The sequence below is a fragment of the Amblyomma maculatum genome, chromosome 5 (genome assembly GCF_055883805.1).
Source record: "Amblyomma maculatum isolate TAMU_Amacu chromosome 5, ASM5588380v1, whole genome shotgun sequence".
Classification (NCBI taxonomy): domain Eukaryota; kingdom Metazoa; phylum Arthropoda; class Arachnida; order Ixodida; family Ixodidae; genus Amblyomma; species Amblyomma maculatum.
The window spans coordinates 55,060,867-55,087,143 of NC_139348.1; the positions used below are offsets into that span (position 1 = coordinate 55,060,867).

The 26,277-nt window shown below is 43.7% G+C and overlaps 1 protein-coding gene and 1 long non-coding RNA gene across 3 annotated transcripts in view; one reads left to right on the forward strand and one right to left on the reverse strand.

Annotated features, from left to right (window-relative positions):
* Positions 1 to 12,110: 12,110 nt before the first annotated feature.
* LOC146188339 (uncharacterized) lies at positions 12,111 to 14,437 on the reverse strand. The gene has a single exon (XM_084605030.1). The coding sequence runs from the start codon at positions 14,435 to 14,437 to the stop codon at positions 12,332 to 12,334; it is 2,106 nt and encodes a 701-aa protein (XP_084461156.1). The 3' UTR covers positions 12,111 to 12,331.
* A 9,145-nt stretch (positions 14,438 to 23,582) lies between these two features.
* Positions 23,583 to 26,277, forward strand: part of LOC146188340 (uncharacterized) — an 18,681-nt gene continuing 15,986 nt past the window's right edge. Inside the window, exons 1-2 of one of the 2 annotated variants that reach the window (XR_014707522.1) lie at positions 23,583 to 23,961; positions 24,851 to 24,924. This is a non-coding gene — a long non-coding RNA (uncharacterized LOC146188340). The remainder of the gene's footprint in view (positions 23,962 to 24,850; positions 24,925 to 26,277) is intronic. The other variant, XR_014707521.1, reaches the window with a different exon arrangement.

Here is a 26,277-nt window from a genome sequence, read left to right on the forward strand (position 1 = left end):
TCTTTGCAGTATAGGAGAAGTCAGGCTTTTTGCTTCAAGGAACCCCAACAGCCAATAATATATGCTTAGGAAGCCCCCCCCCCCCCCCACTTTCCCCCAGAAAAAAAAGTATTCTTCCTGTTTGTGTTTGTTTCGTTAACTTTTGTAAGACATTTTGTGGTTTGGTTTCAAGGTTTAATGTCTCAAAGCAACTCAGGTTATGAGCAATGCTGTTGTGGAGGGCTCGGGAAATTTCAACCACCTGAAGTTCTTTAACGTACTCTGACATCGCACAGCACACGGGCACTGAGCGGCCACCCGGGACGGGATTCGATCCCGCATCCTTGAGCACAGCATTCGAGCGCCGTAACCACTGCACCACCCCGGCGGAGCAGACTGTTTGCTTTCATGCTTTTCATAGTCTGCTTTTTATCAAATATCCATCTCTCATTATTGACTAGACCTCTAAATTCAAAACAGAAACGCAGAAAAGTAGTCACAAGATAAACTTTTTTCTGCTATTACATTATTACTTGACATTAGTAAAAAAAATCCTATATGCTTTCCTTTCTGTTATTGGCTGTTAGCTCTCTTCTTATGTCGCATTCTAGTTCTGATTTGATCAGTAGCATGATAGTTTTTTTCCCTAGAGAGTGGCCTCATGGAATGTGGATGATGTGTACAGCTAACGGTAGAATTGTTTATTTAATAAAGAAAGAAGTTTACGGCTTACTGTATTCATGAAGGGGCTCAGCATCATGGAGTCCTATTCCAGTGAGGCTTTCGATAGATGATGTGCCTGCAAAGTTAGAAGCCCATAATTATTATGCCACTCAAATACTGCAACCAGAAAAATACTCAAATATAACAGTGGCAACCACCTCTCAAATGAGGCCCTCCAGCCAGTGGTATTGAGCAATTGTCATAATTTTCCATTTATTGCCATTTGAGGGGGGCCCCCTCCTATCGATTTGTGATCTGACTAGAGCAAAAACTGTGACATTGTGACAAACAGTCAGCACCGTTAAATGGAGGACCATCTTTGAGATGTGTTTGCTACTTAATTCTTTAGTTGTATTCAGGTATCGTCATAATACAAACACTACTTCAGATATGCTTTTTTAGCATAATCCATTTTACTGGTTCAAAACAAAGTTCAGGAAAAACAGCATAGTAGCAGTTTTTCAAACAGTTAAAGAAAACTCTTAGCATGGCATGTGATTTCAGGAAAATGGATGGCTCTTCGTTTATAGCAACAGCAGTTTGTAGACACCTTTCATTGTTAGTGGGGGACTCGTTGCACTTTCAGTACTGTGCCTTGCTATGGGAGAAGGGCATCACATAGGGCTGTAACTTTCCACCCTCTCCTGCAATGCCGCTGCACCCTCTAAGCAGGCCATGAGGGAGGAGAGGCAAACTGGAAGCTGAAAGGGAGGTGAACTCACAGCACTGCATGGCTTGCTTACTGTGCTAGCAAATGTGATGAGAAACTGCAAAAAGGTGCATAATTGTGAATGCGTTTAGTGCACTCTGCATTTTTTGTGCACCTTATCTGTCTCATCAGTGATATCAGCGACAAGAGACAAACCTGCGACGAGTCCTTCATTGTGCTGGAGTCCATATCACCACCCATTCTTAACAAGAAAGCATGACAGAACATGTCCGATAATATTAGCAAGCAGCATATCTATCAGTGCTTTAAAAGGGTACAGACACCAAATTTGGGATTCATAATGTTTTCTAAAAACATTTCACACACTTCAGAACTGCAGACTTAAGTAGAACTGTTGTCTTTACCAAGTCTCCGAGTGTTTACCTACATTTTTCTTTCTAGATCAGCTCATTGTGCCCTAGTTTTCAGTATCACAACTAGAATTGTCAAAATTGGTTGATTGTGCAAAAAAGGCATTCCATACTGAGGGCATTATTATTTTAAGTTATATTCCTTTCTCAACCAGATAGACCTGTGTTAAATGGTTTCTCTTGAAGCTATTGAGGACTGCCATGACAAACCTGAAAACTTATCTCAGTTCAGTTCAGTCCTTCAGTCGTGTCCGACTCTTCGTGACCCTATGGACCATGTCACGCCACGCTTTCCGGTCTCTCACTATCTTCCTAACATCACATAACTTCATCTGCAGTGACTCGAGGATGCCATCTAACCATCGCGTTCGCTGCCTACCCCTTCTCCGGTGACCCTCAACCTACATCTACACAACTTATCTACATAACTATTATATCAGAAATATAATCTTCTAAAAACAATGCAGGTCCACATATTTCTCTAGTTGAATCATATCAGTCGCAGTATTTTGTGCCCCATCCTTCCTAGCTGCCCTGCCAAACTCCATCGGGCAAGAAAGAAGCCGGCTCCTTAAACCATGAAGTAGGTAATTATAGAAGACAGAAGTTAAATAGATCCCAGTTATTCTAAATAATCCATCTTCAGATATTAAGTTGTGTCTCTTCATGGGCAAATTGAAAAAAGATACTAAAAAGCAAATATTTGTGCTAATGTAAATGAAATACTTCTTTGTGTATTAAAAGTGAGTGCACTGCACAGGAAAATTATGACCCCATCAGGCCCTACCACCTGTTGTCATAGTTATGTCTCTTGAAGAAGATAAAAGCTCAACCTTAACCTTGTAAATGATTTATAACACATATTGCTGTACATGGTTTACCATGTGGTATTTGCCTACAACTACTAAGAGAAATTATAAATAACTTAGTAGTTGTAGGCAAATACCACATGGTAAACCATGTACAATCAATTACAAGGTTAAGGTTGAGCTTTTATCTTCTTCAAGAGACATAACTAAGTTATTTATAATTCCTCTGCATCTCTCATAGCCTTAGTCTCTTTGGGACATTAAACCCCACAACACAAACCAAACCATTTATAATTCCTCTAGCCTGTTTCCATTTTGGTTTCAACAGCAGAGTCACAGCTGTGATGTAAAGTTCCATATAGGTCACATGAGACATTAAAAAAACTATAACATGCGTTAAGACTTCAAGCTGGGCTAGTTGGTAATTTCTTGTAGGAATCATTTTGTTAGCGGTATAAACACGAATACAAAGAACACGATACACAAGGCACACCCGCTAGACTGCAACTAGTTTTACTGTACAAATACATGATAATATATATATATATATATATATATATATATGACAATCAATGAGCACACGCAGGTGCCTCGTCAATCACACATGTTCTCACCCCTACCCCCCACCCTCTCTTTTTGTGGCATGCAATTATGAAGATAAATAATTTCTTTTCTTGCCAATGCAAGAGAAGGGGTACTAACACACATGTCGCTCGCCTTGTCAATTGGATAGGCTTCAATAATTTCTCTTTCCTTTTTTTGGGCCCCCACACACATCACGGATGTAGCCCCACATACTGGAAAACAATCCGGCTATGTTTCGCAGTCACGGAAACGAAGAAGCCATGCTGCAGCAAAAAGCACCAAACGAAATTTGTGACATGTAGAACAGGAGTCATGTATTCAATCCCGCTTGCCTGTGGCAAAGTGTATATTGGCCAAACTGGAAGGTGTGTGAGTGACCGTATAAGAGAGCACCGTAGGGCTGTTCAATCACTGGTCGGAGGGTCGGAATTGGTGAAGCATTGCAAGAGTTGCAAGGATTGTTTTCCAGTATGTGATGCTACGTCCGTGATGTGTGTGGGCCCAGAAAAAAAGAAAGAAATTATTGAGGCCTATCAAATTGACAAGGTGGGTGACATGTGTGTTAGTACCCCTTCCCTTGCATTGGCAAGAAAAGAAATTATTTATCTTCGTAATCGCATGCCACAAAGAAAAGAGGGTGGAGGGGGTGGGGGTGAGACCATGTGTGAATGACGAGGCACCTGCGTGTGCTCATTGATTGTCATATATATATGTCATGTATTTGTACAGTAAAAACTAGTTCCAGTCTAGCAGGTGTCCCTTGTGTATCATGTTCTCTGTGTCCGTGTTTATATCGCTAACAAAATGATTGGATCTAGCTTTTGAAGAAGGCTGACTTTGGCATTGTATTGAGTCAGAATGAAAAAGTGATAATATTGCAGATTTTTTAAATCCTTGATTGACCTAGATAACTTTGATGCCGTAGCTATTTCTGCATTGTTAAAAAAAAAGCCTTGAAATAGGTAAGAGAAGAAAATTCGATTATAAGTCTTTATAAATTGCTTGGCAGTCGTATGGGAATACCGCATGGGGGTATGTGTATACAGTATGCATCATTGCAAAACAGCAAAGCACTAACCAAAAATCTGGCATCTATACTTCTTAAGTACTGTAAGGAGATGTTTTGGTCCATTGCCTTTGTAATGCTTTTGCAGTTGGAAATTGTTTCGAGCCACTGAAAAATATAATACAGGCATGATGCCAGTAGCTAGCCTCTTCAGGCACAAATTGTGATCGATCAGTGGTAAGCTTTTCATAGCTTCAAATTTTTATAAGGACCATGGTCATGATTACACAAAAATTATTCTAACCTTGTCTGATTATTTATGCAATATTTGAGTCATCGTATATAGAAAATTGTTGCTCGGCACTTTTTTCAAGGTATTACTTATACTGCTTTATAGACACCTCTGTCATAATAAACCATCGTGCAGTGATATCAACACATCTTGCATATGGTGAGGCATGTGCTTGCGAAACAAGCAGATGGGTATTGATACTCCTCGCAGCTTTACTAGACCTCCCATAAAATATGGAGCCGTTCATATAAAAAGTGCATTCCTATGTCTCTTCTGCATGCCAGGCTCGTTATCGTTTATTGCGATAACAATACTACGCCAAGTTTCGGGCCGTTGCGTCATCCCGGAAGGGGCCATGTTTGACCTTGAACAGCAGAGAAGAAGAACGCTCGACCACCGGCAGCTAATGCTTTCGCTCCACATTTGGTTCAGCAGCATTGAACTCTTCTCATTTATATGTGGGCTAGTAGCTTACACTCTCGCGTCATACTCTTAAAGGATGAGCTTAAGTGTCCCCAGTCATGTAGCACCTTACACAGATAGGGCGTGATAGGGGAATAATGTAGCAGGCGAAAGAAGCTCCGCCATTCCTATTGAAATTCAGCTAGGGTTAACCAGAGTTCAACCACAACAAAGTTTTTAAAAAGATTTTTCAGACTGAGTTTCCCTTAACTGTTTCCACGTTTCTGGAAATTGTGACTTGGTAAACACAAGATTCAAGTGGTATCAAGACATGTTGATGCAGTGCATGATAAGGCTAAACAAGCATCCGAAACAAAGCACATTTATGTTGCAGTGAATATGTCACTTTCATAGCAGATGTGATTGCTGAAATGAAAATGTTTTCCAGTTACGGAGCACAACACCCTTGCAGGGGCGAATTGCAGTTCAGGTGAATATGCAATCCATAAGAAACTTGTTTATTCAATTCCCTAAAAGTAATGCGCTTATGATTTTGCCAGATGAACATCAGAGAGAATCCAGTTTTCGTTTTTGCATAAGGTACAAAATATTTTTTACAGCATCTAGTTCAGGTCAACTGTGGTACTCTGTGATTCATAGACAGGAAGCAGTATATCTTGCAGCCTTTCTTAAAGCTTACCTGAGAAGCAGGATACACCAGTTGGGGTGCTAGGGTTACGTGATGGAAAATCTAGAAAAGAAACAAAATAAATCGAATGCAGGATACTGGTTAATTCAAGCACATGACATATGCAGCTTAAGCATACTGACCAGTCAGGAGAACTGCAAGTTATTGAAAGCCTCGGCAATATTTTAGACTGCCCGGCGTTCTTTGACATGCTAACAATGCAAAGCATAGTGCTTGTCTCTGTATTCACGTCAGAATTAAGTCTGCTGTGCCTGGCTACGTTCGTTACCTGTGCCTCATGATAAGCAAGACAAAACTTTGATGCAATGATGTGCTGTGGAGGAAGTGGAGGCTGTGTGCTAATTTAAGCATGTCAGAAAAATCTGCTGTTTTGCTAGGTTACCTGCACCTTCCTAGCTGTTGTTGTGACATACTTCTTAGAAGGGTTTGTATTAGTACCACACTATAAGAAGATGGAGCACAAGGCTTTCGCTGGTGTGTCTTGTGGACAGTTTACTTTGATGACTGTGCTTTCCTTGAGTGAGCCTATACAGCCTGGTCTTTCTTGTAATGGTTTGGTAAGAGTCGGATCTTACCTTTGAAGCTAGATTGCCGCTGAACCACTTCCCGCTCTTGACTGCACAATATAATCGAGGATGGAGAATCTGCAAGCCGAATGAGATACTAGCCATTTATGCATGGCACTTTTAACAGAGAACACCAAACAAAGTGGCAAGAAAAAAGCTTTACTCTTTGTAAAGATTCGTGCTTCTGTACTAAATGTAATGTTATTCTACAGCATTGCACATTGCGACTAATAGCAGAGTTGATTCGAAACATGTAGCATTATCATAATATAATATTTTAACCCTTCTATAGTACAAGCAGGTGTTTTCACTGAAGAACTACTGTCATATGAACCTAGTAACAAGGAAGAATACTGTATACCTACCTTTATTAACTCAGTTTATGTTGTTATAAGTCATACTATTGAATTCAATAAGATTCACTGAAGAGCATCTATAAACACTAATAATAAAGGCATTATTGCAAGCTTCCTCATTACATATGGGCTCAAATGATGCTACGGCCTTGCACATGCAGGTGTTACTCAAGTTTAAACATTTTATCATTCGTAAGTAGAAGGCTGCAGCTCCTTCAGCAGCACATTTCTATTATCGATTTCAGAAACAGAATTCAACTTTGAATGACTCGTCAGTAGTCTATTTTGGAAGCAATATCTGCAATACAAAACAAGAATCATGTATTAATTTTTGTTGTCAACTTACCGGCGTGGACAAAAGTAAATGAAGCATGCTTTTTCCTTGTACTACATTTTCAGGCGTAGCATAATTGAAACTGGCAGTCGTGGTATGTGCGAACTGGTTGTAGATGCCAATGCCTTTTCACTTAGACAAACATTGTTTTCTTATCCCCAGTGCAGAAGGCGTGATATCAATTTGAATGGAAAAGCGTACACCATTTACTTATGTCCGCACCTTTACTTATAGTCCATGAAGCAGTGATGGAATGCCCCTTAAACGAGGTTTTCCTGCCAATGTAGTCTGCCAAACAGTTCTGTCATTCCATAGTCACCCCCTTTTCACTTATCAGCCCATTTCTTAAGTTCTATCCTCATAGCCTGAGTTACTTTGGGATGGCCATTAAATTCTACAAACCTTAAGCTCTGTCCGGATATAAATATCGAAGGTTTTTTTTTTTTTTTTTTTTTTTTCCTAAACAGTGCAGTAAGCCACTCCTCAATTATGAACCCTCTTCTTTCTTATTTAAACCTTTCCACTGATCCTGACACCATGGCTCATTTCTCACCCAATCCCTCTGTACACTTTGTGGGAAGTTAAATGAAATAAGAAAATGCATGGTTAGTGGGCAGTTTTGAAACTTAGCCATCTTGCATCTTGAACCACATATCAGTCACTATTCACGGAAAGGTTTTTAACGGGGTTTGTTATTTTTAGAACCTCACAGGTTCAGTTTCACTGGTATACAGATTTCAGGCCTAAGGGTTTAGGTGATGATGTCACATTTGTTATGTATGCCAGCCTATTTGCATTGTTTTACTGCCTACAGCGATGTCCTGAAGCAGGTAAATGATACTGGACAGTGCACTCACTGCATTCCGCTTCGCGCCTTTTTCTTTTCATCTCATGAACTGCTTTCCTTGAGACACCTGCAGCAGTGGGTGTTGAAATTTGCCCTGAAGGAATAAGGCACAACAATGCTATATATTGAATAGGAAAGCCTAAACAACTACTTACCTGACTTGACAGATTTCTCTGTAGAACGATGCATTCTCTTCCAGCTTGCTTCAAGAGGTGAAGCCCTCTGTGGCTTCTCAGAAGCCCCCGTGTTCACTGAAAAAAAATGAGGAATCTAATTGGCTGGTTATAACTCTTGTGCATACTACTAGCTGTAAAAAAAAGGCACAAAAAACAAAAGGAGAGAACTTGTAAGCTCCGCCTTTAAGGCTGTGATGTGACGACACTAATGGCACCCATCTCTTGACTCCCTTTGCGGATCCCTGTTCATGTCCATTCTCTTCTCGTTTAATCAGTAATTGTTTAATAACCTAATGGAGCTAAAGGGGCTGTACTCACAAAATCTGGCATCGGCATTGTGAATAAAAAGTCACATGCATGGCACAGGCAGGTGGAAGCTGGCAGCTGACATGGATGGGCATTGATTCTTCTATAATTTGTGCGACATAAGAGACCACATATAATCAGAAAGTTAGGAGGAGCTGCCAACTTAGGCTGCACATTTGAAATGGGAAGGTAAAATAACAATCAGCCTTTTAGTGCTCCTGAATGCCAGGTCAGGCATGCTGCACCTAGGCTACGGAGGCATGTTCATACCCCTTGGCCAAAGTGGGGCCAACTGGTTGTTTCAGTTATACGTCGGGGGTTCACCTATGCTCTCGTGCCCTGCCCTTAAAGGAGGCGCATAAGTGTCCCCCATAATTTTTTGTGCCTCTAATATCCAACACATTCTCATTAGTTTACAGTCATAAGGTACACCGTTGTATGAGAGACTACACGATACAGATTATATGTATAGATTCTCATTTTCACATAGCCACACGAGCGTGCCTGTGTGGCCTAAGGAGAGCATGTCTGGCTCGATCCAAAGTTCCTGGAAGATTGCATTCTAATTTCACCCTTCCATCTAAAAGGTGAAGCTCTATTTGGAAGCACCTGCATGGCCATGTCACCTATCACCTAACACCCGCGAGAGCCATGTCTGTTATTTTTGCAGACAATGTCAATGCTAGATTCCTTGAAGATTGGTATCTTTGACACTATTGCCCTAAAAGGTACCCTGAAAAAACAGTCATTTATTCCTTCTGTTTACCTTCATTTTCGTCGTCGATGAGTAAAATTCTTCGTCTTTTTCTATGGACTACATCTTCTTCGGAATCTTCTGATTCAAGGTGGGAGGTAACTAGTGCACTGGGCTCCAGGTCTCTCGCTTCCTCGTAAGTTCCTGGTTTAAAAAGGAGTGCAGTGCTGCATACATGCTGCTTGTAACACACAGGGCATGAGAGAATGCGGCAATCATTTTCTACCCATTTAACAGAAATATGCAGATGCACCTGCACTTTTTGAAACATCCCTATTTCACAACAGAGGATGACAGTACAAGGAATGTGAAGAGGAATAGCAATGCAAATGCAGCTAATGCTTATATGCGCTACGTAAATTAGGGCAGCACCAAAAGAGAACTGATGTTTCATTCTGTGCCATAGGTAAAAATATTAGGCAAAGTAGAGAGTTTTGCAACACAGGTACACTCTACTTTGCAAGGGCTACACCATGCGGCTTTAGTGTTGAAGGCACTGCAAAGAAAATGCCGAAGTAAGCACCAATAAAACACAGTATGGAATTTGTACATGCTGTAAACCACAAGCTTAGCACTGTATAACTAGAACGTGTAGCTTCAAAAAACTGCAAGCCCTGAGAAGTGAGGCTCTGAAGATTCAATAATGACAGCGCTGCCGAGTGTCCGCTATAATTACTTATCTTATGAAATAGCTTCGCTTCAGCCGTTTAGGTTGTGCCACACAAAACGCAAAAGGAGAAGAAACAGAACAACACCAGGAACAGAAAGGAAAGCACCTGTCACTATTTTTGTAGGTCTCATAGTTCAGTGTTTTCCACTATCCAGCTGACGTGGCAGATCACCACCTAGACAGAAAAAGGCAGCTGTTTTTTTTTTCAACTACTTTGCCTACCCTTTTAGCGAATAAAAGAAAATGTTATATTTATCTCGCTTCTGCAGAAAGCAACTAACTTTCAGTACAGCTCCAGGAAAGGGAAGTCTGCACCTCTCGAGCTAGTGGTTGTTTCAGCAGTAGGACAAGAAATAAATAACAGGATTGTGGCTGATCACTTATGGAAGACAATCTGTGCTTGTTTCCTAACAGTTGGAACGTATGTCTTGCTGATAAATTTGCTACTGTTGGAAATAAGGATAATCATTACTAGTAGAATAAAAGTCATGGACATGTCACACAGACATTTTGTAGTTAGAGGCAGCCCTGAAAAATGAAATAAAAAAAATTGGGCAATATTTTAAGCTTAATAAATATGAACACGACCAGGGAAAGATAAATTTATGTGTTCTGTACACCGTTTGGCGAAGATATAACCAGGACAACATTTACTGTGCCTGTGTGCCATGCTCATGCCTTTTAATCTGAACATAATTGAGAATTGGGGTGCAAGTAAGCAATAACATATTTGCAGTTAGCCAACATTGGGTCTTTTTTTTTTTTTTTTTTCCATCGCACCATTAGATATTCTTAGTACATTTAGCACCATTACTTATTCTTCAGCCCAATTTTTGCTGCTGTTTTATTTATTTACATATAGAGAAATACTTTAGTAATTACCAGTGGCTCCATGCTCTGTGATCATCTCACATTTCGTTCAGACATTAGTGCTCAAGCTAGTTATGATAAAAACTGAATAGATTCTATTGTACAAAAAATTTCTGTTTCCCAGTAGGCAGAGTGAGCAGTGACTGTAGCACCTGCACTAGTGGAGCTGATGCACGTGAAAAGAAAATCCTGACATCACATCACATCTCCTAAACCTTGGGGGCACAACATTTAAAAGAGATATATAAATGTGTATACTTACGTTTGGTTGCCAGGATCCTAGCATCATACTTCTTCCAGTCCTTTTCCACTGGCACAGATTTGATTACCATTTTTGTGACCTCATATTTTGATGCTGAGGGAGGCCAAAAGCACACAGTGCCTGCGCCTTCTTTAAGTACCCAGCTTTCAGGCACGACTGATGTGCTTCCTTCACCGAGAAACTCGATGATGTGATATCTGATTAATAGTCTCCATCAAGGTGTAATCAACAGCTGGATTGAGGCTAGCGTTTGAAACATATGGTAAGCATTTTAATGCACTGTAGCAAAAATTACGACAGTCCTTTTTTAATTCCAAGGCACAACATGAGGCTGGAAATACTTTTGCTGTTACAGCTATATTCACCTGTCAGTATTTTGTCATCTTCCATGGGCCTCTCTTTTGAGGGCTTTTACCTTTTGAGAGCTATTTTACCTTAAGCCAACACACCACAGCAGTGAAATAGCTGCATGCCACTGGCTTTTATCTCTTGCTTTTCAAGGAAAGTGTGCAAGATATATCTGACAAAAGTTTGTAAATTGCTGCTTTTGCCTAAGGCTGGGTAGTGGGGACATACTTTGAGAAACCCTGCCTTTAATTAGGGAGTTTTCAGTATAAAGTTCAATACCAGCACAATCAATGGCGTGATCAATGTTGTAGACAACAAGCAAGTGACATTATAAATCCCAGGTGGAAATATATGCTGGTCCTGTGTTGGTTCTGAGAATGATGCATTTTTTTTTTTTACACATTAATGTTAACAGCAGCTACCAATAGCTACTGAGACCAACAGCTGTTGGAACAAGCACCTGCTGGAACCAATAGGTTCCCTGCCTACATTGAAACATAGCCGCTCACCGGTAATAAGGAACTGGTACTGACGTTTTGCTGTCTACCTTTATGAAATATTGCACTTGAGCTCTGAAGTAACGGTTCCTAAATGCTATGTTGGCACCCAAAACAAATTACTGAAGACACTCAGGACCTATGTTAAAATGTTAATTACTCTGCACGACCATGTGAAAGCACAAATTAAGTGTAGCTTCAAACCTCACTCAGTAAGCAGCCACTACAAGAGCAACAACAATGTATTAAAATACAACTTACATCTAGAACTTCACTCACGTTTAAACTGATTTCTGGGCTCAATTTATATGTGCCCTTTGTTAGGGTGTATATAACTTGAGTAAGGAATATGTAATAAGTCTCCTAGCTTTCATACTCGAAATTCATTGGAGGCATAATTCAAAATATCTAGTTAAAAATGTTCGACATCATAATTCTCCAAACAATGCAAGAAATTCTTCAAACTGGGCAGCAAGAACTTAGCTGGAACCAATAGATCCCAGTTCATAACCACCAGGCCCTTAGTTGGAGCCATCAAGTTTCCTCCAAACCAATTGGCCCAACACAAAATTAGCAACCATTTCATATAATACAAAACTAGCAAGGTTCCTGCTGGTAGCATTTGGCCCAGCTTTGCTGCCAGAAACAATTGGCCCAGCAAATAAATAGCAAAGTTCTGGACCACTTGAAGCTAGCAAATACCAACACAAACCAGTAGATTTCCAGTTAAAAACTTACATCTGGGGATACATATTTGGCTTCAAAGGAGATGAAATATGGGAAAAAAGACATGATTGGTTTTTAATGGCAAAAGCAGCCCTTTGCAGACAATGTCAGAAAAGGGAAACACACTCAGATTTGTGTTCCGAAGCGAAACAACGAAAATGGATAGCAGTGAAGAGCGGCATGGGTGGATATAGAGATCACCTAGAATTTTGCACGATCTTCCAACGATAAGAGTTTCCGATGCAGTGGACAAGAAGTTGGATGCAACAATAATTTTGTTACCAGTAAGAAGCAGGCAGTTATTTGGCCTTTTAGTGTCAAGAGTAGTGTAGTTCCAAAATGCCCTGGAAAACTGATCCCTGTCACTGTACGACAAAGCTGGGCCTCTGACATGCTTGGAGGACTGGATTACACCGCAATTATTTACCTCCTCAGGCCTACTACAGGAGACAGGTGATGCCCGCTGCTCAGAGATCCGCCTATATAGCTGTTCCAAAGGCTTGTTCCCTGATCTTATTAGAAACTTCAAATCCTTCAGATGGTTTTCAAAGGGAAAGCAGCTGAATGTGTCGAGAACACCGAGTCTTTCACAATCACTAGCAAGATGTATCAAGCAGTGCACATTGTACACCAGTGACTCTTTTCCATAAATTCCACGACATTTCTGTACAAATCTACGGAGCATTTGGTCTGCAAAGTTGACCCTTTCTGACATAGCTGGGCAGCAAAGAATGACGATGCCTACATGTAGGATTATAAAATGCTCATACATTCGACGCCTCAGAACTTTCTTTAAAACAACAGGCCCTAAATACAATAAAAACATGCGAAGCTCTGTAGCCTTCCACCTTTCAAAAAGATCTAGCGGTCGTGGTTTCCGTGCAAACTCTGCAGGAATCAAGCCTTTACAAGAAACAAGCGACTGTGACACAAGTTGCACTGAAGAGTACGGCAGGCGGACTGCAATTGTTCCTTTGAGCCAGTAACCGATTAATTTACGGACAACACCCAGGCAAACTACATGCATATAATCAAGTGGGAAACCAGTCACCATGGGCAGGCCAAGCGCTGTTAATGGGGAGTCACCCTTATGATGTTCTTCCTGCTCAAAGTTCCTAAAGGAATTATCTGTTCTTAAACGGCTATCCATGCTTTGGTAAGTCATGCGGCCAAGGTAGGTGCCTTTTGCAGAGCATTTGTCGCAACCATAATAACCTGAGAACTGTTTCGTTGCCTTGATGAATGCTTTGGCTGGTGCATCACACAGAATTGCCCGGACTTCAAAACTGTAGTGTTGCATGTTAAAAGTGAAACCATTAGCCAGCAGGCACTGCAAGTCATCAACAAACTGCTGTAAGTACTCATCTAGGGAGCTTGGCTTAGATGTTCCATAGAATACTCCAACAGCGAACACATTGTCCTTATGCCTTTGGTGTGGATGATGTACTAAGGCTAGTATTGGCCAGAACTGTTTGTTGCTGCTTTTGAAAAGAGGGAGGCCATCAATGTTGAAAGAAAGCTTCAGAGGTTCAGGAAAGTTCTCAGTGACTTGCCACACTTTGAATGTGTGCATGAGGCCCTCCTTAAGCCCTAGGTGGACATATTGACCACTGCCCATAGGGACAAATGGAGTTGCATATGGCGTGCGTAAGAGAGCTCTGCTGTCCTTCGGAAGTTCTGGAAAGTAGGATTTCAGAATGCTGAGGATTTCGTCCACTGTTCCCCTTTCAACATGGCGCTGCACTGCCCAAGCCTGCAATTGATCTCTTATGTTACCATAATTTGATCTCGTAGGCTCTAGACAACATCTTTTAGCATTGTTCTCATCATCATACTCTTCGAGGAGGTCTGGTCTTTCTTGAAAATTATTGTTACATCCGTCTTCCTCTGAATTAGTACGTGGTTCATGGTCATCACGAGGAAAATTAGTATCACTTGGTTGCTCTTCCACCAAAGTTTGACTGGTTTCATATTCAGCATGTGCAGAATTGATGTTGCATGGCACAAAAATGGCCCTCGGTATGTATGCTACTGCCTCTTCCTGCCTCATGTTGGCAGAGACATCTTCAGAGCAACGAATACTTGCGCTTTTGACAAGCCTCAGCTCACGCCTACGCTTCCCTTTCAAGAACTTATCCATGACAGATTATTACAATGGATACTTTTTTCCACGACCTTCGATTGTGTGTGCCATGGTACCTGCAAAATCAAGGAAATAATGTGAATTGCAGCTTCTTGGATGCTACAGTGTGATCCAAAAGCAAGATTCTGCACTAGCCAGCCTGTATAAATTCACCGTAACACTGACTGCTTGCATTGCCCAGCCGCAATGAAAGATATGAAGCCGTAAGGTTCATTCTATTAGTAGCCAATTATATCATCTGCCTGTGCGGTCACTTTAATTACTGCATAGAAAATGCTCCAAGAACGTGGGTGACCCAAATTCACCACAAGACCGTGACACCATTGCCCTAATGGTCCCTAAGGCCACTTGGGGCTCCCTTGGCACACCCTTTTGCAGACATCAACATGATTTTTGCCATTAAGTACTGCATTGTAATCCGGCAAATAAGCCTCGGTGAGGTAATAACGTCTCGCTCCTTATTCAGAGGGTCAGAGGGCAGATTCTAATGATTGCCCATGATTATTTGTTTCTCTTTTATTGATGAATGCTCATGCTGCAGCTCGACCAATCACAATTTTTCTGTCTAGCTGACGCCGGGTTTCCCGCCGAGCGGTACCTTAACGTTATCGCACTAATAAACCTAGTTCGATTGCGCTTTAAATTCATTACGAAACACTGGACCAGAGGACAAGATGAAAGTAGCGCTATAATAAAAGCGAAGGCAGTTTATTTTACATGCAAGCTAGTTAATTCTGGTGAGATGTAAGACGCGCTGCGGTCGTGAGTGAGCGCAACACACAAAAAAAAAGGGGGGGGGGGGGGGGCTACTCTAGGTTTTCGAAGACTGCATATGCTAGCATTACATACTCGATCGTGGAACTCCGCTCCTGTGCCAGATTCGCACGCGCATCGAGCGCCTGGCGGAGGTCATTGCGGCGCTGAGGGCAGCGAACGCGCCGACGAGCTCGCGAGCGCAGCGCATGAACTCCGTCTCCGTCCCAGCGACGAGTCCCTCGCCCTGGAGACCACCTCCGGTACCTCCGGACGCAGCGCCCTGACCCGCTCATTGCACGAGATGGTGAGCGCATTCACAGCGTCAAGGGCCGATCGATGGCTCGGTTACAGCGCGCAATAATCCTCAGTGCGCGCATTGGATGCGTGTGGCCTGGGGAACGACGACGCACCACGGACTCGCGACCAGTGACGTGTATGATGGCTGCGGCGCGGTAGAAACCTTCGAGCACCTACTGCATTGCCAGAGCATAGGGTGTACTCCCGGACAGCGTTGCGTGCTTCCTAGGGAGCATATGCAGGGACACTAGCGTTGCTGTGCTCCTGTGGCCACCTGGCAGTAGGTGCATCCGCGAGCGAGCACATGTGAGCCTGTATGAATACTTCAAAAAGCGAGCTTTTTTGAGGCATTACAGCATCCCCCTATTTGAACATCCCGCGCTGGCGTCTATCGCTATGACAACTAAATGACGCGCGTGGACGCTAAGTTGAGCAGTTGCGTGAATCCAGGTGAAATCTTACTTCTGACGTTTTAGCGCTGAATTTTTGGTATACGCGGACATCTTGTGGCAAAAGCTTTCCGCACTATTCATTTACCGCTAACTTGAGACGGAGTGAAGGCACGTGAAGAGTGAGGCGAGTGATGCGCTCACTTGTTCCCCTGTTTCGGTGGACGTTGGCCAACATTATAATCTACTTCAGTGTAACAAAACTTCAATATCTCCAATGGTGTTCTGCTACCCATGTAGCTTGTGTAGGTTAAAAAATGGCCCTAATACCTGTGCTAACGTCTTCCACTAAAGGCCAGGCTCGCAGGGCGTTTACGCTCTGCCCACATTTACTAGCACCCGCCGATTCTTAACTCAAGGTCACCACAAGTTGACTGCGTGTACATGTGTACATGTACAGCAGTTCAAGACAACAGCGCAAACAATAAGCCAGTTCCTGTTCCCTCTGCACGTAATACCATCCCAGGCGTGAAGGCGATTTAAGTGCCGTTGGCAAAGAGGCCCTCAGGAAAATCATCTGCTCTCGAACGAATATTCCTCCCGACTTGCCTACGTATTTTGCGTACGTTAACCCGACAGGCAATTTTTTAATGCGAAAGCATTATGCCAGGCAGCACAAAAATGAGCGGTTTCAAGACACACCGACTACTCGATCGTGCGAAAGCACGCTCCACACTCTGGATTTATGGAACTGGGCGCGGTGCGTTTACTTGTATACCAATTTTTGTCCAGCTTGGCCGAGGTCAATCTTCCGTTGACCTGTACCAATTTTGGGGGCTTGGTCCGGGCCAGATTACGGTGCGATAATCGAATTGGGTGCAGTTCGTTATACCCAGAAATCAATTTTGATCGAATTTGGCCTCTGTCAATTTTCAGGTGGCTCGGTCCAAATTAAGGTTCGATCATAGAATCTGGGCGCGATCCATTGTACCTGAAAATCAATTTTGGTCCAGTAATGACTGCGACATTGCAACTAGAGCCCGGGCCAAATTTTGACATCGAACTGGGCGCGTTCTGTAATACCAGTACATTAACTTTGGCCCAATTTGGCCGAGATCAATTTTCAGGTGACCCGGCAAAATTTTGGGGGTGCCCCAGCCCAAATTTAATGCGACCGTATCGGTCCAGGCGCGGTCCATCACCAGCACATTTTCATGTCTTGCTAACGGTTATAGCGCCGTTATGCAGCTGCGACACTGTTGCACGCAAAAAAAAAAAAAAATATTTTCCGGGGTAGTTTTTGCCTCCAGATGACTGCATTCGCACTAAAAGCCGGCGTCCACCGTTAACCTCCCACGGCAAGGAATTTATACATTTTGGAGCAACGCTCGATATACTAAAAATCAACTTCAGTAAAACGGAAAGTCGAGCTGGGCTAATTTCTACGGAAAATTGAGATGGCACTGCACCAGTGTACGATCTCAGCCCATGCAAGAGAACACAGGGTCGAATGATGAAACGGAACGCACCATGGCCTATAATGGTCACGGCTGTATAATCGTGCAACATTTCTTGGCTCAGCACTTTATAAAATACATACTGCAAGGACTGTACTGAATGCAGAGTCCTGAAATTTTGCCTGAGAGGAGACGCGGTTTCACTAACCAATCGTGACTAATTATTCGTATTAAAGAAAAAGTAGAACTATTAAGATTTTTCCTTACCAAAAATTGGCAATCATGAATCTGCTTTTCAGTAATAAATATACAAGGTGATGTGGGCAGTTGATGCTATACACTCATAATCATGTAAAAGGCACTGACTGAAATCCCTAGAGCATTTTATTCCACAGAAAAGAGTAAATAAATCTTCGAAAGTGCTGTTTTTAAAATATGCACATAACTACTCTGAAAATCGGCACAATGTACGCAAGACATGACCTCCCAAAAAATGTGGTAGAAGTATTTTTGAAGCTGCGAATTCCAAAATATTTCTGTCGGCTAAAAACAAGAACTATATAGTAGGTTGCCAAGTCTAAATTAGAGTACAAGAAAATATAAACAAAGCTTCCAAAACGATAAAAGCATTTTGGAGTCGTCATGACCAAATTGTAATTTTCTGTAATCTAAAGATGTACTCTCTAAGGACGTCGCCCTGTACCACGAATTTTTTTTTTTTTTTGAGAAGTCTCACACCACCTTACTGTACAGCTTAGTGTTCCCGGAGACTGCGAGAAATCATCTATTACCGCCATAGCGTACTTTCCATCTGAGAACGGACCACAAAAGTCAACTGAAACTTCCACACACACTACATACAGCGCGAGATAGACAAAAAAGTCCGGTCGGTTATTAAATTGCATTGGTCTTATTTCTGTGCGTACTTTAAGTTAATCAAATGAGCCCCTCAAGTCCCTAAAGCTGTGCTCATTTAGCTGCCAGAACCATACCACGTTTCTTTTTTTTTTTTTTTGCCTTTCAAGCTGCATGATGCAATACAAGGATTGAATCAGGCACAAACTAACTAGACAAATCACGCCGCTTACACTCGTTATAGCTCTGCACTAACTCCTGACAGGGCATATATTAAAAGTCGTAACTTAAATAAAAAATTGTTCCAAAACAACTTACATGAAAACGCCTTGAATGATCCGCTCAGTGGCCGTGCTGGCGATCGCAGAAGTGGCGGGATCACAAATGGCTTCGGCGGGAGCAAAAAGAGCGGGAAATGCGCCGCCGTCGTGATACTAGAGTCCCTAGAAGTATTTGTTTTTGATGCCTGATAGGGAAGCGCAGCCGCGGTAAAACAGACCCCCCTCCCCCCTTCCTGACACCGTCGCGCACACACATAGAAGATGAGCGAAAGAGAATGGGGAAGGAACATAGAGGAGGAAAAGCAGCGCGGCTCGAGGACGATGCGGCGCTCGCTCCAATATTAGTCCCTATTTCTAGGGACCCTACCAATTAATAGCCATCCACTGCGGTGTGAAAGCAGGCTGCCGGCGTTGCTTTCCCACGCCTCGTGGCTGGATACGTATTCGCGCTAGCACCGCGCGTGCTCGTTGTAGTCCGCGGAGGTTGTCTATCATTTTCTACAAAGCTTGTAATACACACTCGCGTTTGTGCTCAGTCGCAGCTCGAAAAAGAACCCATTTGCTCCTGATCTTCGGTGCCCCTAAGTGACCGTACGATCAACTCTTGAAACACGGACCTTACAGCCAGGTTCCATTGCAACAATCCTTTGATCAGCGCTGCGGCTGTTCCAAGCACGTTCAAAAAATGAAGGCGCTTCTGAAATGTTGCAGAAAAGCTGCAGCTAGCTGTTTTTGGGATGTTCGGCTTCATTGGTTAGTACCAAGAGGGTGGTGGTTGTCAGCGAGGTCGCATAATATGGGAGTTCACCCGAGAAACACTTCCAACTCACTTTGTAACTGAACCATTTCCTCCAAACTTTCAATGCCACGCGTTGTAGTTAGATCACAAGCAGAGCCTTTCACGTGCCACATGCATAGGTGAAAGCCAAGCATTCTCTACATTTAACTTTTCTCCTCACCTTTCCTCCGAAAAAAGCACGTTGACTTCCGCATCATGACTGCAGAGTTACCAACGTGCATTGATGCCGTACCAACAGAAAGTATTAAGCGCGATGCGGCTTTTTGGAGCTGCGAGGCGGTGGGTATCTTCAAGCTCTTTTTTTTTTTTTTAACGCTTTCAGTTGCCTTTTTCATTTTAACAATGTCTGCCTTTTTCAGAGAAAAATTTAAAAGCCGCATGAGCACCTTGGATATTTACTCCCAATTCCCCTTTTAAAGCACCTAACTTTACTAACAGTGCCTCTTTCTCTTTTTTTTTTCTTTTTTCTTTTTTTTCCCCTAGTCAGCGCGTAGTGGTCAGACTTGTCATTCCACAGAGCAACAGACATTCTCTACCTTCGGCGTTTTAAAAGTGTGAGGCGGATATGTGATTGGTCCGAGGAGCTAAAAAGGCACAGGAGACATACGAACAAGACAAAAGACTGCCGACGAGATACTGCCAGCGGTCCGCGCTACCGAAAGGAGAGTGAGCTGCACAAACACAAAAAGAGGCGATGCGATGGGTGTCGTCTAGCTCCCGTGCAGGGGTTTCCGATGGGTATCGGGTTAATGCTGGTATTTGCTAGGGTACACACTCGTACACAGACCCGGTCCAACGTTAAAATGGCGAGGAGTCTCTGGCATAAACCTTTCAAGCACTCTTCTTCACAACAGAATAATTCGTTCTACGAGAAGATCACACTTGCCAGTCAGTGAGTGGCACTGTTGCGCGATTTTCGCCTCTTTACACAATAATTATTTCGCTCCCCGCCCCTTCTTCCCTCTTTTCGATTCTGCATCCATAGCGAAGCTTGTTTTGTTCCTTAAGCGCAAAATATTGCCTATGTGTTGCTATTCCATCACATCAAACTAAATGTTTTATAGTATTTCGCGCCTTCCCGCTGTGTTTTGGCTGTAGGGGCTTCGGAGGGGGGGGGGGGGGGCGCTGCGGTGAAACTTGGCTTCTCCTAATGCAGAACCCTGCGCACGCCTACGAACAGAACAGATTCGATTGTGTTGGGACAGAGGTGCCCTCTGTCAACTACTGTACTTCCTGTACGTGGCAGATCTAGCACAGAAGCTGATGCAGTCTGACCTTGGATTTGATTTAATACACGACCAGCGGGATCGACGAAAAGCGCCAACTCCCGGCTTTGGCATTTGCGGACGACCTGGTATTGATAGCCGAAAACAGCGAAGACCTGCAATGTTTGCTAGATATCTGCCACACGTACAGAGATCACTTACCACACTGGGGCCTCGTTTCAACGCCCGAAAATCAATCGTTGTACGACTGGCCGGCGCCAAAGGTGACTTAGCTGAGTCCATCGCTCTGCGGGGAACCTTTGAGCGCAGATACGGAGTATAAATACCTGGGAGCCATTGTCTGCAATCAAACTGGCCTATATCATAAGTACGCTGTCAGTGTACGCCAGACGGCCCTTCGAGCGCAGTGCATACTTCGCCGCCGATGCTTATGAGGCTATAACCGATTCGTTATGGTCCGAGACTTCTGGAATCTTGTCAGTATTCCTTCCCTCATCTTCGCGAAAGCGGTTGTCTGTCTCCCATCAGGGACGAGAGGATGATTAGAGCGGCGCCAGAGAATCGAAGTTGGCCGCACAGCAGCTGGGTGCCACGTGCAATATCCAACGAAGCGATCCAGGCCGATCTCTCCTGGTCATCCCTAAAGGCGCAAGAAGCTTCAAGAAGCTGGCCTACCGGGACCGCCTCCAGGTCATGGGCCGCAACAGATGGGATCGAAGAGTGTTTGAGAATTTGGCAACTACGTGCATCCACACAAGCTGGGTCAGAGGCCTACCGTGGGCTATACTCAATCCACGAGAAGAAAATTGATCTGTTACAAGCGCCAATTCAGGAACACTTCAAGTCCGATGCGCGGGAAGGATATGAAAGGATGGGGTGGCAGGCTGGGTCATCGAGAGAAACAGCGTGTTCAAACAAGTGCCCTCGGCGCTCGCCTAATTGCGTGGGGAGGAAGGAAGGGGGTCTAACTCTCCTGCGACAAAAGCAGCCGCGCTTTCCTTTTTTTTTTCCCCCTATAGTGCGGAAAGGATGAAAGGGGCGGGCAGGCTGGCCACCGCAAACGGCGTGGTTTCAAACGAGTGACGGCTTGGCGATGCCTTCTGCACAGCACACAGCAGTATGCAGGCTTTCTTCGTTTTTATCATTATTTTTTCGTAGCAGTGAGGCATTGACTGCGATGATCTGAGCTGCAGCGGATGGACCACTTAAGATTCGACTGCTTATGTGCGCGCGACCTGGGCTCAATTGGCCATTTTTGTACTTTAAGTTAAGCCCCTTACGTGACACAACATCTTGCATAATATCACAGTCTAATTCCAAACGTGAACGTACGTTTACGCGCCCTTTAGGAGATGCTGTCACTCTTGACAGTTCTTTACCGCCACTACAAAACTGCACGTGTGTGCGCGCAAATAACGTTTTCGTTAGAATGAGGGATGATGATGAATAACTTTATTTACGCCCATCAAGGAATCTTCCTCCCCTTTTAGCAGGATGGAATCCCTTGAGATTTAGCGGTATCCAGGGCCAGATGGATGATTTTATTTTGGACGTCTTTGTTTTGGCTGATCATTAAAGCCTCCCAGGAATCCAAATTCCGGTCTGGTTCGCTGTATCTAGGGCATGTCCACACCATATGCCTGCCATTTCTTTACAGTATTTGCACCGCGGGTCCTGTATCGCCGGATGCCATCTGCTTAGTGCGAGTTGGTAGGAAAAAAAAAAAAAAAAACGCCTGCAAATTTCTTCATATAGCCGCTTGTTTTCTGCTTAGAATTTTGTCTGCTCGAGTCAGTGTCTGTTTTTCTAATCGGTAATGATTGAGAATATCATGATATGTTTTCAGCTTCTTGCTCTGAAGGGGCTCTCTGCTCGACGAAACCGCACTGGTATCCCGGTGTTAAGTCCTCGGGCCAGTGCATGCGCTATCTCGTTTCTTGCCCCGCCGGAGTGGTGCAGTGGTTAAGACGCTCGACTACTGTGCCAGAGTACCCGGGTTCGAACCCGACCTCGGCGGCTGCGTTTCGATGGAGGCGAAACGAAGAGGCGTCCGTGTGCTCTGCGATGTCAGCTGTCAGCGCACGTTAAAAATCCCCAGGTGGTCGAAATTACTCCGTAGCCCTCCACTACGGTCCTCTTTCTTCCTTTCCGCTTTCACTCCCACCTTCCATTACGGCGCAGTTGAGGTATCCACAGAAAACAAGTGAGACAGTTACCGCGCCTTTCCCTTCCTATAAATCACCAATATATCTCGTTTCCTCGCAGGCCCTCGTGGGTCGGAGTCCAGACGAGGTTAATTAGCTCCACCGGTGGTGGTCCGGCAGACATAATCTTAACTGTTTCGGCAGATACCCTGCCTACGTTGTAGTTTCGGACAGCCGATTAGAAACTGGTTACAATCGCCCTTATATTCTGTTGAGTTAGGACCAGCGTAATGGCCACCTCCTCAGCCGCTGTTGCGTCCCTCACGAGCCCCGGTTTCCGTCCTCCCTGGTTGCTGGAACTACGAAACCCGTTCTGCGTTCGTATTCCGCCGCGTCCGTGTAAACCACGTCCTGTCTGTTTACTAGTTTTTTTCTGTAGAGCTTTCGCGCTGTCTTTTCTTTTACCCTCATGGTGTACCGGGTGCATGTTCCTTCGGAGTGGTGGGATTCTTATTTTGTTCCTTATGTTTGTTGGGATATCCTCAGTCAGTTTGAGCCTTGCTCAAGGTTCGAAGCCCAGCTTCAGTAATATTTTTAGTCCCGATCGGCTGCGTAGGAGTCGTTGCTGCTCTGTTACTCTGGCAGCGTCAATGAACTCGTCTAGTGTGTTTGAAATCCCCATGCCGAGAATTTTCTGGGTGGATGTGTGCGGAGGGAGGCCCAGGATGATTTTGACACCTTTTGTAATTGGGATTTCAATCTTGTTAACAAACGCACCATCCCAGGAGACTCGCGTCTCCACCCACCCTAGCCAGAGGGGCTTTAAACAGCCCGCCTCTCTCTCTTAAAAACAAAAAGAGAGAGAAAAAAAACAAACACGACAGCGTGAACGTCACCAGTGCCTCCTGGAGGAGGCACTGACGTCACCCATCTGTCACGTGATTGCGCACTCTGCATCTGCATGCTTACGTGCGCCCATTTCTGCTCGTGTTTACGCACTATGCGCGCGTTTTGGAATTTTAGCTTGTGTTTTGTAAGTGAAGAAATGTGTATACTCGCGTAATGCTGTCAGCAGGCCGCACTGGACGCAAAGTGCCACAACTCAGCGTGCGCACTTTTGGCAAACGATTGGTGCCCTGTGTCACGTTTGAAAGGTTCGAAAGAAGGCCTGAACTATTTTATTCTGGCCGACTACGGCGTAGACGTGCAGTTTACAAGGCAGTGACTGAACTTGCACTGGCTGGTTTGTTGCCGGTGATCGAAGGCGAGCAGCGTTGTATGTGACTACGGCATCGCCTGTAATGGAAGTATGTTAAGGTGAGTAATGTTCTGCATATTCTCAAGCATGTATTTCCGGAACGGTGGCGTATCGTACCTGCTGTGCCACTTTTTTTTTCTGGATACTTGCTACAAAAATGTCATCGCCGAAGTCGGTGTATTGCGCAGACTTGCCGCAGAGATAGCATAGGACTCTGTTTTGATAAAAATAACGCTACCACACTTGTGATATGCTGCTCATACCTTTACAATCCGCAGATGATTGGCTCACGAGTGTCCTTTTGAAAAAAAAAAAAAAAAATGCTACCACGCTTGCGATACGCTGTTCATATTTTTAGTGTTCCAGATGCTTGACTGGGCTTTGCTTTTGCTTTTTTATTTTGTACCTTGCAAGTTTGAAGTTTAATATTTATTTCTCACTATATGTGCCTCATTCTGTGCACTGATGCCGGTTCACACCACGGCGCAAGTTAAAGGAAGTGCACTTTGGTTGTGCGTAAAATTTGTGGTTGGCTTTCGAAGTAACAGCACTTTGCGGACGCTGGGGTTGAAACCACTATTCATCCGCCGCGGTGGCTGAGTTGCTTTGGCGCTCTGCTGCGGATCCCGAGGTCGCAGGTATGATCCAGGCGAAGCGCACGAACTGTTAAAACGCATCTCGGTTTATCTTGGTTTGCTGCTACCACCGTAAGTAATTTTATAACCACATTATTTGTTTTTATGATGCCGATATTGTTTATGGTTACCTGGAGTGTAATCTTTCCTTTCGATCATGGTGCTTTTCTTATCGTAGTGTTTCACGTATAGTTTCGAAGAATCGTTGGCGTCCTTATTCTGTGCACACGAGAGATTCACTACTGCGCCGTGTTTGGTGGTTCTTTTAGTGTTGTCGTCAGTAGCTGCAATTACAATGAGGGGATATCTGCAGGTTATACATCTGCCTTCAAGTAGAAGCCTGCTGTGTGGACTTTGTGGCCTCCATATGGGATTGAAAGCTACGCTGTAAGTTGGTGTCATGAAATGTTTCTGGTTGCTTTATTTTTCCTTTTCTTTTAAAAGTACCGCTTGTAGCTGCACGAACAGCTTTATCTCATGCATTTGCCTACCAAACCTACTTCTATTAGTTGCTTATTAGAATGGACATACTGCAGGCAAATTGGGGTGCTGGGTTTTCAATTGCAGTTTTTTAATATGTTGCATTTTAAAAATAAAGTTCCAAAAGTCCTCATGGCTTTAGTTGCATTATGTGACACTGCTTTGATTAAATGTATTGAATGAGTGGTGCATGCATTTTGCCTTTTTTCCTTAAATATTTGTGACTACGATTTGATGGCAGTTATAACAGCTGACTGAGAGAGAAATAACTAGTTTTTAGCATTGTCCCCTTTTTTCAGTGAATAATAAGGGCCTCTGCTATCTTTTGTGTCTGTGTCATGATTATAGCAAAGCAGTGTGATTGCTTATGTACTGTGATTTTGACTTGAAGTGAAGAGAGTCCTTGGGTGTTGACATTAATTTGAAGCTGCTCCGGACAGCATGTTTCATGAATCACAGGGCTGCTTTGTTAAGAAAAACCATTCATTGACTTTTTTCTGCCAGTTGTGGGATATAGCTTGCAAGCAATAATATACTAAACAAGTTGCCCTAATTCATTATGTAGTGCAAGCGACATGAGAAAAGCACCGCTGTGTTCTGCTTTTGTTTATCATTAATGCATTCATTTTACCTCGCTGGGGTGGAGTTGTGGTTACAGTGCTCGACTACTGTTCCCAACGACACGGGATCGAGTCCCAGCTTCGGCGGCCGCTTTTCGTTGGAGGCGAAAAGCAAGGTGCTTGTGTGCTGTGCGAAGGCAGTGCACGTCAACGATCCCCAGGTGGTCACTACGGCGTCTCTCATAGCCTGAGTCACTTTGGGACGTTAAACCCCACAAACCAACCCAACCATCCACACCATTACTGCATTCTGAAGGAGTGAAAATTATTGAACCAATTTTGGCAAACATGCCTAGGCTTTCTTTGTGAAGCTAACTAGTGTTTTGCTTAATAGCTACATATTCTACTTTGGTAATTATGAATAACTGGCTTATTTATTTAATGATAATTGGCCACAGTGGCCTAGGGTATGAGCCTTGCATACAGGTGGTGCATTCTATCCTCTAATGTCACTAGGGAGCTATCTCCGCCTGGTGCTCTTCTTAACTGGAATAAAATGCTAGAGAAATGGGTCTGTGCCCCCATCTGAAACAAAGATTCCGTGTGTCTGAGGCTTTTGGGCTAAAGTGCCATTGCACCTTAAAAGTTGGTCAAGATGATATTTATTGTTTCTTCCTTAGCTTTACGTAGTACCAAACTG

What these genes read in the sequence shown, in the direction of transcription:
- LOC146188339 (XM_084605030.1), bottom strand. Translation starts at nt 14,437, where the DNA reads ATGGATAAGTTCTTGAAAGGGAAGCGTAGGCGTGAGCTGAGGCTTGTC.